Here is a 17,586-nt window from a genome sequence, read left to right as displayed (position 1 = left end):
GACGTGTCTCTCCCCCCATGTTCACAGATTTTGTACATTTAGCTTACTTAGCTTACTACCACGACAGGGTCAGAGTCCCTATCACTTTCTCCAGGCTTCCTGGCCGGGCAGCTGAACTGCTCTCCGGGTATTGATTTGGACTGAGATTACCGAAGCCACTGATCACATTTCCATTTCAGGCCTGGACAATTGATCACGCATCTTAAAAAGGGAAGAGCTTTTAGTCCCGCCGTAGACCTTGAATCAACTAATGCATGCGTACACATCTAAAGAAAATCAAATTTGTATACGCAAATCAGACTAAACACCTTGGATCACGGATTGGGGAAACACCGAAACATCATCATACATTCTAAGTAGGTCATAGAGAACCAACCGGAAACAGCACTGAGGGATGAGGATTTGGCTCATGATAGGCCGCCGGTCGCCCATTAATGATAATCATATTCGTTTTCATTTCAGAGGCCTCGCTCACATCTATTCTGACATAAAAACTCTACAGAAGCCAATCAGCATTCTAGAGGTTTGGCTGGGGGGGGGGGGGGGGGGAGAAATTGAATAATCTGTCCTTTCAAATGTGCTTAACTGAGCATCTGAAGTTAGACTCACTTCACTAGACAGGGCCAAGACTGCAGTGTAGGTTAATCACATTTGAATGTACACTTGAACTTAATCTTCAAAGGGTGAAAGCTACTGTCCTCAGATCAGGGTCAAATTCATTTTTGTGACCTGGCTAAGATGAAGGACTGGACAGTCAGCATTTCTCCCTACAGTGACATACAGACAACCTACTAGAATAACAGAAGAAAGTTAAAAATAGTAGCTTAGAAATGGGCAGAATGGGACTGAAACAAAGGTAAAGAAGGCAAGGAAATCAGAGCGAGAGTGAAAGAGAAAGAGAGATGGAGAGACTACGAGAAGGAGAGATGGAGAGACTACGAGAAGGAGAGATGGAGAGACTAGGAGAAAGAGGAGGAGGGCCGCAGTGAGACTCTGGCAGTGCTCCAGATGTTATGATTCTCCCAGCAGCTCTCAAAGTCACGGTGGAGAGCGGTGAGTAGGCAGATAGCATTACCAGGATAGTCTTTCTCTGCAGCCGAGGGGATGGAGGGGAATCAATTAGCCCGTAGCAGACCCTGACCTTCACATGAAGAACAGCCCAGGAGGAGGAAGTCTCCCCGCACTACAGCGTTTTTGTTTGAGGAAATACAGCATTATCAGCTATCGATTCCTGACATTTTAATATGACAGGAAATGCATCATTACAGAGAGCTCACAACGACTCCCATCTCCTCCATCTCTCTCTCCCGCCCACTAGCGTGTATGAGTCCTCCAGTTAAGCTCAGCAAAGCTTAATTACAGAGAGGCTTGAATAGTTTAGATGACAAACCAGCAGAGTAGCAGCTTTATGTAAGGGGGCTGTGTAACTGTCAACTGTGGTTACAAAAGGGTGGGGCGTGTGGCGTGTGGTTTGTGCAGGAGGTCGTCACCTGCACACACCCAGCCAGGTAAGCCAGTGATGCCTCTAAAGCTTAGTCACAGCTATGTGCTCAACGCTTGACAAGACACAACACGTCTGCTCTCAGACAGAGTGCTCACCGACACCCGGGTGTTCCCTGGCCTTACTCACCCACGCTTTGGGTCCTGGCAAACAATCTCTAAAAGCTGCGAAGCTGAGAGACATAAATCATTCATCGCTTTTAATACCTCCCTCCCTTTAGCTGGCATATCCCAAAATAGCCAGCTAAAATAGAGTTTTCTCCTAGTGTAATAATTTCATTACTTGCCTGATTTCACTCTAAGGAGAGTCCACATGACTATGGTTTCCCTACTAGCCTATCCTGATAGCATAAGAAAAAGTACCCATCACTGACTGCTTGCTATGGTCCCAACAGTAAAAGGGTATAGATGCAAAATTAGAGGACAAACGCTATTCGCATTGAGAACAAGATAGAGAACAAAGACCACACTGTATGGCCGCAGGTATGCCAACAGAAGAAAAGCACGGTACTTACGTGATAGTTTTGGAATAGGAATTTCATTTGATTCCACAGTGCTTTGAGGATAAGGAGTAGACGTTTTATTCGTTCCAGTCTTCGGGGTGGTGGGACTGCCCGAGTTTATAGTTTGTGTTGAGCGGATCGTAACCGCTGAGGTCGGGGTGTAAGGGGTCACTCGTGGAGAAGGGTGGTCAAAGGGTCCTTCTGTGGATCGACCCTCCACGAAAACCTCCGGTTGCCCAGACGTAGAGTTTGTATTGGGGAACGAGGATGTGGGATGCGCGGAAGGCGATATGGGAAACCCCAACGTGGGGTCGGCGATGATGATCGGATCTTGCCCGATGCGTTTCGGGTCCAGGTGAGTGTGCGGCTCGTACTCAAATATTTTGTCCACGAAGACCCACTTGAGGCCCGCGGTGCAGAGGGCCAGGCTGAGCAGGCAGGCGAGGATGGGCAGGATGCAGATCTTCTCTGAGTGCAGGCAGCCGCGCACCTGCTCCGCCTCTAGACACACGCAGCAGGCGCCGGCCAGCGCAGCCAGTCCCAGGGCCCCTCGCTCCGCATCCCCGTCTCCGTCGCCCTCGCCGGCATCGTCCCCGCTCTCATCGGCCACCTCTCCCTCTGCTTCCGTGTCTGGAGCTTCCTCTGGGACGGCGCAGGGAGCCTCTGCGGAGGTGGTGGTGGGCGACGCGACCAGCCCGGCAGAAGAGTCCTCCACTCCCTCGGTCATCCTCCTTCTCTGCCCACCCTAAACTCTTTCTCCCTCTCCCACTCCCCCTCTCTTTCTCTTTCTCTCTACTTCCACCCTGTGTGTCTCTTCCCAAAGCTGCCGCGCTCAGACAATGCCGGGAAATCTAGATGCCTGAGCTCTAGCTCAGAGCACCACCCTGCAGCACTGGGCAGTGGCGGAGCTCGTAAAGTGGGTTTCCATTATCAGATCACACAGCAGGGGCGGGACAAGAAAGCCGCTCTCAGCCTCGGTCAGCCGTAAGGGGGTAACCTTGTTAAACAGCGTCTGCAAAGTGAGCAGGACCCTCGATTCACGAGGCGGAAGAAACAAGATTTTTTTCCCCCTTTTTTTTTTTTGGTTTTGTCTCTTTGTGAGGTTTGGTCAAGGCATTCTTTCGCACCTCCTCAGTAACGCCCCAAAATAAAAACAACAAAAGTCACACACTCAAACACAAAGTCCATAAAAAGAAGTGCACCAATACCAGATGGATGAAAAAAAAAAAGGAGCCCCAAGCGTAGCTTGTAATTCTTCTTTTTCCTCCTCTAGGTCTCCAGCATGTTCCTTGTCTCTTCCTCAGAGGGGTCCTGGAGCATGGGAGTCCACGCGCTCACCTGAGAGCTGACTGACTGACTGCAGAGGTGCGGTAGGGGGTGGGGGCGGCTGCGGCAGCTGGTGCGGGACTGACATGCTGTCATGCTCGGGTGGTGGCGCACGGAGCCGGAATTTCCCAGGAGCAGCAGGTGCCTGTCCTCCTCCTCCTCCTCTTCCTCCTCTTCCTCCTCTTTGCCTCAGCGCAGAGACCAGGCAGGCAGCCGGCGGGCGGGAAGGCGTGGGGGAGCAGCCGAGTGAGCAGCGGAGGTGAGGGTGTGTGCACACACACACACGTACACAACACAAACACGGAAGGAGAAGCCTCGGGATGAAAGGATACTCCCACTGTCTCTTTACTCACCACCCTTTCTTTTCCCCCTTCTTCCTGACTCTCTCTCTCTCTCTTCTTCTTCCTCTTGCTCTCTCTCTCTCTCTCTCTCTTTTTCTCTCTCGCTCTCTTTCTTTCTTTCTCCTTTCTCTCTTCCAGTCTTTCTGCTCTCTCTCTACCTTCTCTCTCTGTCTCTCACTCCCCGGTATGTCACTCCCTCCCTGGCTGCTCTGCTCCCACTCTGAAACACAAAGCGTAGCCAGGCAAGTCCGTACTTGATCCAATTAAGCGGAGAGGCAACGAATCAAAGGCAGGCAGACAGACGGTCTAAGGCTTGCCCTCACATTCTCTCTTGCTCTCTCCCTCTCTCTCTCTCTCTCTCTCTCTCTCCTCCTCTCATTACCTCTCCCTCTCTCTCTCCCTCCCTCTCTCTCCCTCCTGCACACTCTCTTCCTGCTCTTGCTCACCCATTGATTATGCTAATATATGTTCTTCTGTCAGAGGATGGAGCTTCACCAGTCACCCCAACATGTGCTACATCCCTTGAGAAACGCCGCTATTGTTTTACCACGGTCGAGACCACCAAGATTTTCACCTTAATTAGCCTCTCCGATGAAAATAAAATTACAAAAACAAACGCATAATATAAACACGTCAATGTAAACGCCTTGTAAATGTCTTGGGTAAAAAAAATTAAAATCAGCAGTTGTCAAATCAAATCATCTCATTTTTATAATTGCACTAAACATGATTAACAGAGAGGAAATACATTTGCCCCTATTTGGTTCCGCGTGGCTTGGCAGATTAAAGCGTTGTTCTGTATATACCATGTCTGTCCCCTTTCAGTTCCCATAATCATATTTGGTCTCACGCCGCATGCTAGTGCTGACTCAGGGGATGGAGGGACCGTTAAAGCTTGTCCGGAAGCACAATCGACTGGACATAAATATTGGATGAGGAGCAGACTCCTTGAGGTGCCTCCACATCCAAGCGGGAGTAAAAAAATCACCGTTCCAACTGCACTCTGGCCATAAGGAGTCCTCATTAGCAGATCACAAATACATATTTTCCTTATCCACTGTAGCCCAAGGTGGTGATGGCGTGATTTAATTAAAAGCCTCCGCTTCTTCATACATCAAATAATTAAATAGCTTAACTAGAACAAAAGCGCTCGCCATGAAGTCACTCAGTGGGAACGTTGAAGTGTCATCACTATCTGACTATACTTGGTCAATACATAATGCCGGTTGAGCTTGGCTTAATATGCACTAATTCCTGGGAAGATGATCCATTACACAGCGGTCATGGTACAATTCATTGCATAACGGGGAATCTTAAAAGGTTAAAGCCACCTTTTGAATGAGAGAGAAAAAGTCAAACTCATTAATCCACGGACTCTGAACTCACTGTACTTTACTTGCAACGACACCCACCCGACTGGTTTTGAAATGTTTGTACAATCAAGCAATGGCAAGCTAAAGAAATCCTGCACAACACATGGCATTATTCAGGAATGCGTGGAGTTTTATTTGTCAAATCTCAGCTTCACATCCCTTAGGCTGAAGCCTACCAGGCAGGAGTCTCCTTCACACAAAACATGCGCAATAAAGTGTCTACAGGGGGATGTGAAAATCACACATAAACTGCGTGTCTGTTTATCCTAGCACAGCGGTGGCCAACCCCCCCCCCCCCCCCAACCATCCACACACGCACACCCCTGCAGCCCCACCCCCCACCCCAAACCATCCACACACACACACACACACACACACACACACACACACACCCCTGCTCTTACCACCTCACTTCCAACTAGTTGCTCCTGAGCTACAGGAGCCGGATTAACACAGCCACACACAATCCACACTTGCATGGCTGGGTCTCAGCTCAATCTCCCCTCCTGTGGCAGTCAGGGCGACAGATAGACCGGCAGAAATCCCCCTGTGAGCTGTTAAGCCCCCCCCCCCCCCCCCCCCCCGGCGCTAATAGGCAGGGAGTCAAATCCAGCCACTGCTGTCTAAGAGGTTGCTTCAAAAAGGGCGGAGCAGGGTCTAAAGGTCGGGTCAATGGCGGCCGCCCGTAAACACATGAAGGACCCCTTTCCAATCTGTGAGCCGGCGGAGGCTTCCTGGTTATTGTATCAGTATTGATGTTGCTCACCTTCCTGGATTTGAACTGCATGTGTGAGAAACTTACTAAATAGATTCAAGCTTTCAGTACTTTCATGATTATGCATGCCCCGGGAATTGCACGGGGGAAAATGCTAAAAGATTAAAACATTAATTTGCTTTCCCAATTAAGCAAATAACGCAATTATAAATATTTCATATTGGAGGAGCCTGTTATTCTATACTTTACACCCACCATTTTTAAGAGTAGAAGACTGATAGAGGAAGCTATAAGGGTGGATTAATTAATTGTCTGGGGTCACATTACAGTAAAACCACTCAAGGTCGGGGGCTTAGCCGCACCACAGAGGCTGCCAACTGTGCCGCCAGTAGCAAGTCCAAGAGTTTAGCTCCGCTACGTATAACGTGCAAGAAAATGGACTGCCACGTTACATATTATTGTTAATTATCGTGTAACATGCTACAAGAAAGTTTGCACTTACAGAAAGTTAGGGTTGTTTTGACTGAAGATTGAAATATTGAATAGTGTTATATAATTGAATCAATTGAATCTCAGGAGATGGTATTTCAAATGCTTCAATGCATCAATATTTTTATCTGGACAGCTAAAAAAAAAAAAAAAAAAAAAAGCTGTTGTAGCATCTGTTCAAAGAAAAAGCTGAAAATAGAAAACAGAAGTCATTGCCAGTGGTAATTACATGGCCAGCTAAAAGGGACTAAATTAATTTCCTCTTTCTGCCGTTTACAGCAAGTTTGATGAATTATTTAAGCAAAATAAGAGAGAGACTGTGGGACGTGACCTAGAAAAATCCCAGAGCAGAGTATTTTTTTTCCAGAGTGCGTAGCAAAGAGCTGGTAGCCTGGTGGTGCGGAGAAGGTTACGTGTGCATTAGGAGATGAGGGGCGGGTCTTGCCAAAAACTGTGAGGCATAACTTTTATCAAAAAACATGGCGGCGAGGCCTGGGAGTCAGGCTGGAATTCAATAATGCAGCCTTATCTGCTGACGCCAGGAAAATGAAGGGGCTTTTAAAGAAATAGGAGGGTGTGTGTTCTCCACCTTGGTTCTAAGCACAATATCATTGTCGGCCTGGACGACACAGGATTGGAGAGTGGGGAGAGACGGGGCATCACGTTTATCAGAGGCTGTCAAGTCACTCGTGGTGAGTTATGGTTAGAGATGGGTTGTAAAGAATGTCTGTGACGATGCAAATGCACTATTGCCATCATGATCGCACTACTTTCACATGTATTTTACGACCGCAACACTACATATTCCAACTCAAAGATGTAGTATGCAGTAACACGAGTGTAGTCTACAGAATATAGTATACATTTTAGTATATGTAATACTGCATGAAGCATGCCGTTTGCTACAGTGGCACCATGGTGGAAATGAAATGTAACTGTTTTCATCAAACTGAAACCTAGGTGCAAGGCTCCAGCGGTGACTCAGAGGAAGATAGAAAAGGGTTGTCACCGGTGGGGGGGGATGGGGGGTGGCGGTGGTTAGAATTAAGTGGTTGGGTGTGTGCGTTAGTGCCCTCTTCCTCCCTCTTTCCACCCCCCTTTCGCCCCCCCCCCCCCCCGCACACACACACACACACACACACCCACCCCCCACCACCCGCCAGGCTGGTGCCTGCGGCAAAGACTCATTCATCTCGTGCAGAAGACCTCTGCGCGGCCGACAGACACATGCACAATCTGCAGCGTCCCAGTTGGGCCTGTAATGGAGCTTGGGGCAGGAAGTAAGTCATTCAGTTCAGGAGAGAGAGAAAGGGAGAGAGAAAAGGAGAGAGAAAGGGAGGGAGAGAGAGAGAGAAAGAAAGAAAGAAAGAAAGAGAGAGAGAGAGAGGGAGAGAGAGAGAAAGAGAGACCCATTATCATTAATGCTCACTACACACTGTCTCATTCTTTACAGAGGCCCTTGAGGACCACCGCAGGAAGAAGGGGGGAGGGGGGGAGGGGGGGGGGGGCGTGGTGGTGGTGGGGGGACCGCATGGTTCAGCACTGCTTTATCGGACAGCTCCTACATGATGCAGCACTGTGTCAAGCAACCTGCCCAGCCAGCTTTGACTGAGAGATGAAAACCCGCCTAGCCTGCTATGACTGAATAATGAAAACCCGCCGAGCCAGCTTTGACTGAGATTTAACAATGATATTATAGTGGGTCACTTGAACCTCCGAAGCGACGCCCAGAATGAAAAGAAACTACTAATAATTTTAGACTTGGAAGAAGAATCAGTCAGCTCAGTCAGCTCACCAACAGTTTCTCTCCCAGCAATCAACTTCTGCTGTTTTCAGAGGCACTAGGAACACTGGCTGGTCTTATCAACACTGGCAAACCAATTACAGCATTACAGAAAGACGCCACAGGAGAGCAATAACAACACAGGACTTGCTGACACAGTGGCGGCACAACAAACTTCTGCTCGCACAGCTGGAGGGATCATTCTGAACACATATGACAGCATAACAAGCAAATTCAGGAGGGAAACCATAGCCCGTCTCTAAAGGACTATGTTTTGTCCTGCAGACACTTGTCTTAATCTATAAACATTAGAAACCTAGATTAAAGACAGCCTAGGATGGTGACAGTGTGAATACCCATTTGATGTGAACAAAAGATTTAAATAACAAAAACAACGAGAACATCCACGCCTTATGCAAGAAACACAAAACATTGCGGGTGGAATATGCAAAGGGAAGAATTGTCATTGTTAATCACATGCGATATAGTAGCAGCCTGTCCGTGTGCACATCCATAAACTAATGCAGCCGCATTGGATCATTTCAGACAAATACAAAATGCTAATTTGTATCTCAAAATACATAATATCTTATCTCATCAATAAAACAGAATTATTATGATAACCACTTAGGTTCCCATTAAAAGCCTTTAACTTGCTTGGGACTATGCTCGTAGGAACAGAGTGCCTTCCAGGAAAATCCAGTGCCTTCCAGAGATCCTTAAGCAAATTCAAATAGACTCGCGGCCTGAACTCAATTAAAAATACACCAACGCAAAACAGCAACTTCACAGACTCTGATGTCTTCATAACTGCACCCCCCCCCCTTTCTGAGAGTAGACTTAAGGTGCTTCAGTGCAGACCACACCATCATCCTGCTGCCTGTCCTGGTATTAATTATGCAGTGTCGGAAATACAACATGTTCTCTCACAGAGAGAGTTCAATCCAGAGTAGCACCCAGCTGGAAGGAAGTGGCGTGACTGTGAATTTGCTCCCTACTTTGCCCCTGCTCTCCACCATGCCCATGCCTTTTCAACACACACACACACACACACACACACACACACACACACACACACACACACACACACACACACACACACGCCCTCCAGCTATGCTGGTAAAAACGGGATAATTTCTAGTGGCACAGGAAGTCCTCAGCTTGCAGGGACATTGAGGCCTGCGATCACGAAAAAAACCTGGCAAGGCCATTCAATTACAGCTAGATTCTGACTCGTCGCCATCCTTAATCTTTTCCGTGCTTCAAGAAACTTAAAAAGGGCCACTGATACTTTTGACTGTTTTCTGGAGGTGAAAGATAGTTGCTTATATCACTTCTGGGAGAACACATGCCTGGCCAATGTCATTTCTGTTAGTTCTCATAAAAAGCCCAAAACAGATGTCATATCTCCTCACAGGAGGATTGGGCAATAGCTCCATCTCCGAAATCATCTCCATAAGGTGGATACGAGCAGGGAAATGCTATTTCGCATACACACATAACGGCATTCTCAGTAAAACATATGGCACTCTCTCAAAGGGGACAATAAAGCTAGCATCTCAGCAGGAGGAGCAATAAAAAAAACTTTTCTTTTTAAAGCAAAAGATTAAAAAAAAACAATGTAAAAGGAGGTTGGATTCTCCTTCTCTTTTTTGCACCCATTTTGACACTTCAAGGCATCTGCATAAGCCTATTGTGGTAATTGAAGCCTAGATAGCGGTACACACAGCAGTCTTGGCAGCGAGCACAACCTATCCGCTGCGACATCAGAGCCTGTAGCACATTAAATGAGGGAGAGGGAAACGTGGGGATGAGCGTGTGTGTGTGTGTGTGTGTGTGTGTGTGTGTGTGTGTGTGAATAATGGAGAGCTGCTGGACACCATGGCTCACTAGCGCAAAATGAAAAAAAAAAAAGTCAAAGAAAAAAAAGGAAGAAAAAAGAGAAATGAGATGCACACAATGCCGGTGGGATTTCAGACTTCAAAAAGCATTACAGCGAACAGTGACTATTCCAAGGCACTGATCCGGAAAACGGATCAAAAACAAGAAGCCAAACACATTCTACTGGGCTGCTTCGTGCTGTGCTAACTGACGACTATTAATTGCAACAATTTCTTGAGGGCTTTGCTGGTAACTGCTATATAGATAAAGGTTCAGAGAGACAAAACATATATAATGGTAGTCAAAACAAAGCAGAGGGCTGACATTACCTGACCCCTGTTAAACTCTAAACTACTAAAGAATGTTTGTCATGTTCCAAAACATTTTAAAACATCTGCAGTTTGAAACAAGTCTATTCAGCGTCTGTGTAGTCAATTTCTCACAAAAATATCATACCAGGGACTGGTAATGATATATTTTTTAAGGACTAGAGTTTAAGCTGTCAAATATAGGACATGACAGTTACACAGGAAACGCAGTACCCCTAACAACTCCCAGGGACCGGCTCTGCTTGGATCCATGTTTCTATCTGCCAGCAGACAGCATGGCTTGTCTAGACGTTTTATTAATACTGTATGTTCTATTTGAAACTAAACGCAAGCAGATAACAGCTTACAAAAACAGTATGACATTTGTATGGTATTTAATTAACGGCATTAGCCCCCAAATGCCACAGACATTACATCTTGCCTTCGCCTTGCAGACAGAGCTGTCCAGAGAGACGTATTACACGGCCGTGCAGCTGGACATGGACCTCACTCGAGGCACAGGAGCAGTCTACTGTCCGCAATCCTGAGTCATTACATTTGTCTGGTGTTACGACCGCAGCACTGCGAGCGGCTTGTGCGACCCTAACTAATCACACCTCGAGAATGAAGACATGACTTTTGGGTGAGCTCATTCCTCCAAATCTGCTTTTCTCTAAGAGCTATGAGCTACGACCCGGCTTTTGTGCCCCCCCCCCCCAGACGTAAATAGATACATCACATCGGGCAAGGATGCAACGGTACCGAACCCGCAAGGAGACCTTTCATGGAGACGTAACAGACTGGACACGCCGTGGGGGAAACAAACGTAACCGATACTGTCAGAACTAGGTATGAAATAATGAGAGCCAGCTGAGACTGCACTTACAGAAGGTGACTAAAGAGGTCTGAGTCTGTTAAGGGACATGGTCTAAACTCAGCCACATCAATTCTCTTCTAACGAGACGGACTAATGCAGATCATTACGCGTGTGTAAAAAAGTGCAAAATGGCTTCCATTGGACGGGCCAAATGAAATGCTGTGATGAATACAGAGGACATCTGAGGAAGGGTTAATGACTTCTCTGGGGTTTCAAGTTGCCAGAAATGGCTACTTATATGGTCAACCTGGAGCGGAAGCTACTCAGACACAAGAACCACAAATCAATAGTATCTTGAAGCGAGTCATAGATTCATTTTGAGCAGAGGACTATCCTGCTGGAGAGGGAAGGAAATGAGGAGGGGGTGCTTCATTTATTAGCTTGTCTTTTGCAAACCAATCCTTGCATCTCTGTTTCAAATCACATTGGTACTCCTGGCAAGCCCCTTAACACATAGCCTAACATTTCCTGTATTTGAACATTAGTAAAAAAGTCTGTGTAGAGCATCAATCTGTTATCAAAATACTACTACATTAACATTTCAAGCAATTACACTTAAAGCAACTGAGAACACCGTCCATTTGGCCATCACACATTTTGGCCATTTTAGACTTTAGCTCCTCCTCTGACATGAGAGGTAAAAAAAAAAACTAAATTTTGCTCTCTCACACACTCACTCACTCACACCATTAATACACTCTCTCCCCCCAAACAACACACACACACACACACACACACACACACACACACTCCCCCTCCTTCACGAGCCCACACGTTCACGCCCACAACCTCTGGGGAAACATAAACGCTGTATCTGGTGCCATACCTCAAGGTTATCCATAGTCACAACTGCAACCCATGGGATTTTGGCCTCAGAGTGCCATCTCAGTAGGCAATTCCATTACTGCCCCACACTGCACGGAGATCATCGCTCATAGTGCCAGAAGCTCCCTCGCTGCACCGCATGGCTCCTTGAACCCCGGGCGTCCAAATGAGCTCAGCCAGGTAACGGCACCATGAAGGTGAGGACGAAGCATTGGAACATAAAAATATATAATAACCTTGTGCTAAAAATAAGCAGGCCTGTGTGTGTAAATCAACTGGCCAAGCATTCAGGTGAGTATTCACAGAGTTTAGTTGGCACAAAGCCTTTACAACAGCATTAGAGAATGCCAGTGCATTTCATTCTTTCCTTTTGTTATAGCACAGTCACCTGTACCATGTTTATTCAATTCACGAATCCAAAAGTGTTCACCGTCCATCAATCACAACAGATAATCATGGAGAATAGTTTCTCCCATATGCACCCGTAAGAGAAAACTGAGTACCATGAAATGTAGTGAAAAGTCAAAGCCACAGACAGTAAAGAGAGTAGTCTGATCCCCTCCATAGGGTTTATTTAAATGTCAAAAATGAATGGAAGTCAATGGAGGGCTAATGCTAAAGGCCAACACTCGATTGCTCCCTTGGTCAAAACCCCAAAACAAGAATAAAAACTTCACATTCAAACGAAAGAAAACAAAACCCTATTGGAAATGCCTCTCCATACTCCTTGCTGGAACAATCATGTCAGACAAATCCCTCTTCCACCTTGTAACCTTTCAATCGTGTTCGAGACAGACGCAGGAACTTAATACTTCAGGCCAGTCTGGCCACTGTCAATACAAAAGAGGAGGAGGAGGAGGAGGAGGAGGAGGAGACGGAGGTGGAGAGGGAGGTGGAGAGGGAGGAGGAGAGGGGGCTGGCTACACTGATCAGCATTCACAGCTTCACCGAGGTCTGGCTTGTCCTTCCCGTGCTTGAGGCCGGGGGAGGAGCAGGATGAAATGGCGCTTTTCTCTTGGCAGCCGGTCAGAGAAGTACTACTGGCTAATTGAAAAAAGTGATTAAGTGGCCAGATTAAAGAGGCCTGAATACTGATCACTCTTCCAATGCTGCAAACACTGCAGCAACAGGGACTGACGGAAAAGGGGCCAGAAAAAAAAAATCCCCCATTTACCTGTCCCGTGATATTGATGGTCCGAGGGGTTTTTTAACTGACCGAGGTTGATGGATATCTGATTTTTGGAGAGACTCTAAGCCTGCAGACACTCACAGAGGCAAATGAAGCACTCTGCCCCAAGGCATATGGTCACAACAAGGATATATTTGACAAATGCCCTTCAAGGCACTAAATTGGCTTTCTGGGTAAAAGCTATACTGTTATGGTGCAATTTAGTTTACTGTCCAAGTATACTTGAAACTCATAAATGTAATACTTGCAATGTGTAATTTCCTCCTCAAATACTCAGTATTTCATTCCCAAATAGTTGCAGTGTTGAAAGATATATTGGACACTGGGACTTAAACTTACCTTTGTGGGTAAATCCAAGTTTGACAAACAAGTACACTTAACCCAGGTCCTTTGTTTTGGCAATTGTATTCGCAAAAATGTTTCACAGACCTGGCATTGTTATCACGAAGAAAGAAAAATAGAAGAAGAGAGAAGAAAAATGACAAACTGGGAGTTGCTTTTCATAACAGACGAAAGACTCTCTGTCCAAAATGCATGTCACTGTGGAATGGCAAAACATATCTGCTGCCTCAGTTTCTGGTTCAGATACGGAAACAATAGTTTGGCAAATGTTTGACGTGTGAGAGTGATGATAATGGCAATAGGTTTGAACAACTGCTTCAGGCCCTTACCTTTGATGACTGTCAGATTTCCTGATGTGCCGAATTTCCCAAGGTTATTGACAGCCTCGCATGTGTATGTGGCTGTGTCTGATTCTGTGGGCCTCTTGAACTGAAGCTCTGAAATCCTACCCCTGAAAAACACAAACAATAAGGACACATAGGACACTGGAAAACAAACCGACGAGGTTCAAAATATCTAACGAGATATGCACTGCGGACTTCAGTGTCTGAATATAAAAACAATCAACTTTCCCTGATTACCCTGGTATAACTAAGTTACTCTAGCATAACAAACTCTCAATTTCCAGATGTGGTGCTTGTGCTATCTTGTTTGATCTAAATCAAACAGACACTAGTTACTATTGCTTTCCCCTGATTTGATGGCAATGGATACAAAAATATCTGCCCACTCAGACGGACAAAGTGGAGAGGAAGGTATCCGTTGCCTAAAGGTATGCTTGAGATAGTGGGTGTGGGTGTGGGTGTGGGTGTGGGTGCAAACATTAGCACCGCCTCAACATGCCGGCGGTGTAACCTATTAACTCATGACTCACTTCCTAATAGAATGCAGGACAGTTCTATGTTCTGAGCTCCGAACCTGAACACTCTACACAGTCAGCAGCCCCCTGTTAGCATGGGTAAATCAATGTAGAGGATGGAGTTAGCATTAATCAAGAGGAGTGGAGGACTTACTGTTTCTTTTTTTTAATCTTCGTATTTTTGGGTTTGCTTTTGCCAGTTATCTCCGTCCCGTCTTTGTACCACTTGATCTTTGGCAGCGGATTCCCAGCCTCGAGCTCACAAGTCATGGCTGTTTTTTTGCCCACATCAACAGTCTTACTTCTCATCTGCTTCAGCTTGGGCTCAGCTGGAAAAGAAAAGAGAGCAGAAAAAAAATAGTAAGACAACCACAGTCCATAATAAAAAACGAGAGAACACACAAGTACGAGACGAGATTGCACACATTTCCTTCTTTAGCTTCTGCCAGCAGAAATGCCTTTGAAGTGTCCGGTCCTTGTCAAAGTGTAACCATGGCTGATGACCAAGATTAGCTTGACAGAGAGAGAGAACACAAGAGGTAATAGTTCAAGGATTTTTTTCCCCCCGTTTTCCCGAGCAAAACTAATCTGTGCCTTCTCTGGCCAACAGCCTGAGCTGGAACTTTTTGTATTAGTGCCCTCTGTTGTGAAATTCATTATGCCACACGATCCTTTCAGCAAATATCAACCATTTCACGATCCCATGAGAACCAGGAACCCCTCTTCCAAAATCCCCCTGCCCCTTGCCTTGTCCCCACATCACTGAAAGCCAAAAAGGTCTAAGAAAATACAGACTCAAATTACAGACGAAAAACAAAAGAGTAATCCACCTATCACCATAAAACATGACCCGGCATACTTTTAAGACATAATCGTTAAACAAGATGCACTATCTGTAGATCTGTAAATACAAAAAAAGACCACTTTAAATTCTCCTTCTCAAGCTCCAGACATCACAAATAACAGTCTTCACATTCTCTCAGAGAAGCTAAACCTACAGAGCTAGTTTTTAGAGGCCTCTTGACAAACAAACCTTCTTCAAAGCCTGTGTTTTTCCCCAAGACTCTTTGCCAAGATGGAATCTACAATTGCTTCTGACAGCCCTTGAATATTATTTGCATCCAATCGCTATACTGCTTTCATACATTGCAGAAAACTGTCAATTAGCATCCTCGGAGGCAGTAAAAGAACCATCTAGCTCACTTGTGATCTGTGCAATCCTGGTGACAGTGCCCCTCATGAAATATGAATTGAAGGTTGGTTTCTAGGCCTGTGCCCTACTTTCAAAGATAAATGGTCCTTAATCTCATGGGAAAGCTGAGATTGAAACCATGGGGGAAAAAAACGTGTTCTTAGGTGTGGGCTTAATACACTGGCCACGGCGCGCTGTCATGAAGTGCCATTCACAGTCCATGAAAACAGGCCTTTCAGCAGCACTTGAGCAGATAATAGTGGTCTGCACAACTAGCCTCTGTATCAGAATGTTACCGATATGGCACATAGGGTTACAACAGTGCGTCAAAGTCCTGTAGGAATAGCTGAACAGAGTGCCAGAATCGAGTAGAAATATTTTTCATGCCGGTAGAATTTAGAGTAGAGTTATGGAAATATTAGCCAGCAACGCCAATGGACATGCATCTGCAACTTCATTCAAAAAGAAGACACTGGGACATGAATGTGTGAAGACAAATGTGTTCCTCTCTGCCAACATGCACCAACAGTGTGCTTTTGCATTGAGATATCCATGAATGCACACACAGCCCAAACCCAAGAGTTGCTCAACGCACTGATTCACGGAGAGCGAGAGGAGGACCACACCCGGGAGTGGTCTACGCTAAAGTGCTCGCAGCTGCCTTTGATAACGTCGCCCTAACAATGCCCCTACTTCACTTGCCCAGTTACCGTGTGTTAATAAGGAAGGCAGGGAAGAATCTGTAAAATGTTGATTTAAACAGAGGGCTGTGTAACGAGACACCGGCGCTTGGCGCTCCAACACAGTTTGTGTCAGGCAGCTGTTGATGAGAGCAGTTCTTTGGAATTAACGGCGGGAAGAGATGTGCGAGCCACCCACTGCTCTGCTGCGAGTCTCACTGACTCACTCTGCTGCGGCCATAGGGATCCTTTTGGGAGGACCTCAGTGTGTGTTTGTGTCTGTGTGTGTGTGTGTGTGTAAGTGTGTGTGAGAGAGAGAGGGTGTGGACTGATGTGAAAGTGAAGGTGTGAGTGCTTGTGTATGTGTTTGTTTCCACTATAAAAATAGAAAAGAAACCCTGAGATTATTCTTAATCTAAAGTCTGTTTACATCCTGTCCTCTGACCAGGGTCTAGTGTGTCAGATTAAGGGTCTCTATGGTTACCCATTAATGGTGTGTTAGCCATATAAACATTTCAACACGAGTCTACTTGTAGGGGTTGCTGTTGAGGTAGTGGGGATACCTGAGGAATGAAACAACAAACTGATGACTGAAAATCAGCTAAACCTTCTATGCATGTTTTCTACAATGATGCTGCAAGCCAATATTGAATTGTGAAGATAAAAACAGACTTCTGTATGTATTAATGGTTTCTGATTAGATGTACCACATACAGTACCTACATGATTAGCCTCATACGGCAGACATGGCTTTCTGTTCAAATGTAGAGTGGACCAGTTCAGAACAAACAGATCAGAATCTTCAAACTCTTCCCACAGGTGAAACCACCTATTGAGATTCACATTTCACATATCCATTACAAATCATCACCATTTTCTGAAACTATCCAATGCATATTTCCTAAAAGAACTAAGAAATACTGGGTAAGACCAAGTATCTTTTCAGAGACGTCACTAGCTTGCCTTACCCCCGTAATCAGACATTAACTTGCACCTGAGTTGACTAGTCCTAGGGTTTCCCCATTGCATTAAGGAGCTTTTGTATTCATGTGTCCCACTGTAAATGGGCCGAAGATCAGACACAAAAACGTTTAGGCCTGCCTCAACATCATACTGAAAATATTGAGGTAGCGACGAAGCGTATTTGTTTAAACAAAGCTCTATCTCGTTGCTAAGCTGTACTCATTGAGCATAGCATTACGCTCCGGAAGTTGCACCAAGTTCAACTCGAATTCAACGCTCTGCTCCCACGCCGCTATGGCAATGCTAGCGTTGTGAACCGTTCCGCTGCCAAACGATAAAAAAAAAATCTACCGGTTTAACCGCTACTACTGCAGTGTCAGTGGGATCCCCACCTAAGTCAGCTGCTACTTTCACTCTCTATAATCATTCAAGAATGCAGC

At 45.9% G+C, this 17,586-nt stretch overlaps 1 protein-coding gene across 8 annotated transcripts in view; it reads right to left on the bottom strand.

Moving 5' to 3' along the window:
* The window catches only part of nrg1 (neuregulin 1), a 105,250-nt gene that overhangs the window by 37,281 nt on the left and 50,383 nt on the right, over positions 1 to 17,586 (bottom strand). For 6 of the 8 annotated variants that reach the window (XM_031578153.2, XM_031578152.2, XM_031578154.2 and 3 more), the window contains exons 2-3: positions 14,466 to 14,640; positions 13,782 to 13,903 (exon numbers count right to left, since the gene is read on the bottom strand). In XM_031578153.2, the coding sequence (XP_031434013.1) occupies positions 13,782 to 13,903; positions 14,466 to 14,640 (297 nt within the window). Of the gene's footprint in view, positions 1 to 2,015; positions 3,737 to 13,781; positions 13,904 to 14,465; positions 14,641 to 17,586 lie in introns of those variants that run through there. The other 2 variants (XM_031578149.2, XM_031578148.2) reach the window with 2 other exon arrangements.

The sequence above is a fragment of the Clupea harengus genome, chromosome 12 (assembly GCF_900700415.2).
Source record: "Clupea harengus chromosome 12, Ch_v2.0.2, whole genome shotgun sequence".
Classification (NCBI taxonomy): domain Eukaryota; kingdom Metazoa; phylum Chordata; class Actinopteri; order Clupeiformes; family Clupeidae; genus Clupea; species Clupea harengus.
The sequence above is the reverse complement of the archived record's forward strand: the minus strand, read 5'-3'. Positions and strand labels throughout refer to the sequence as shown.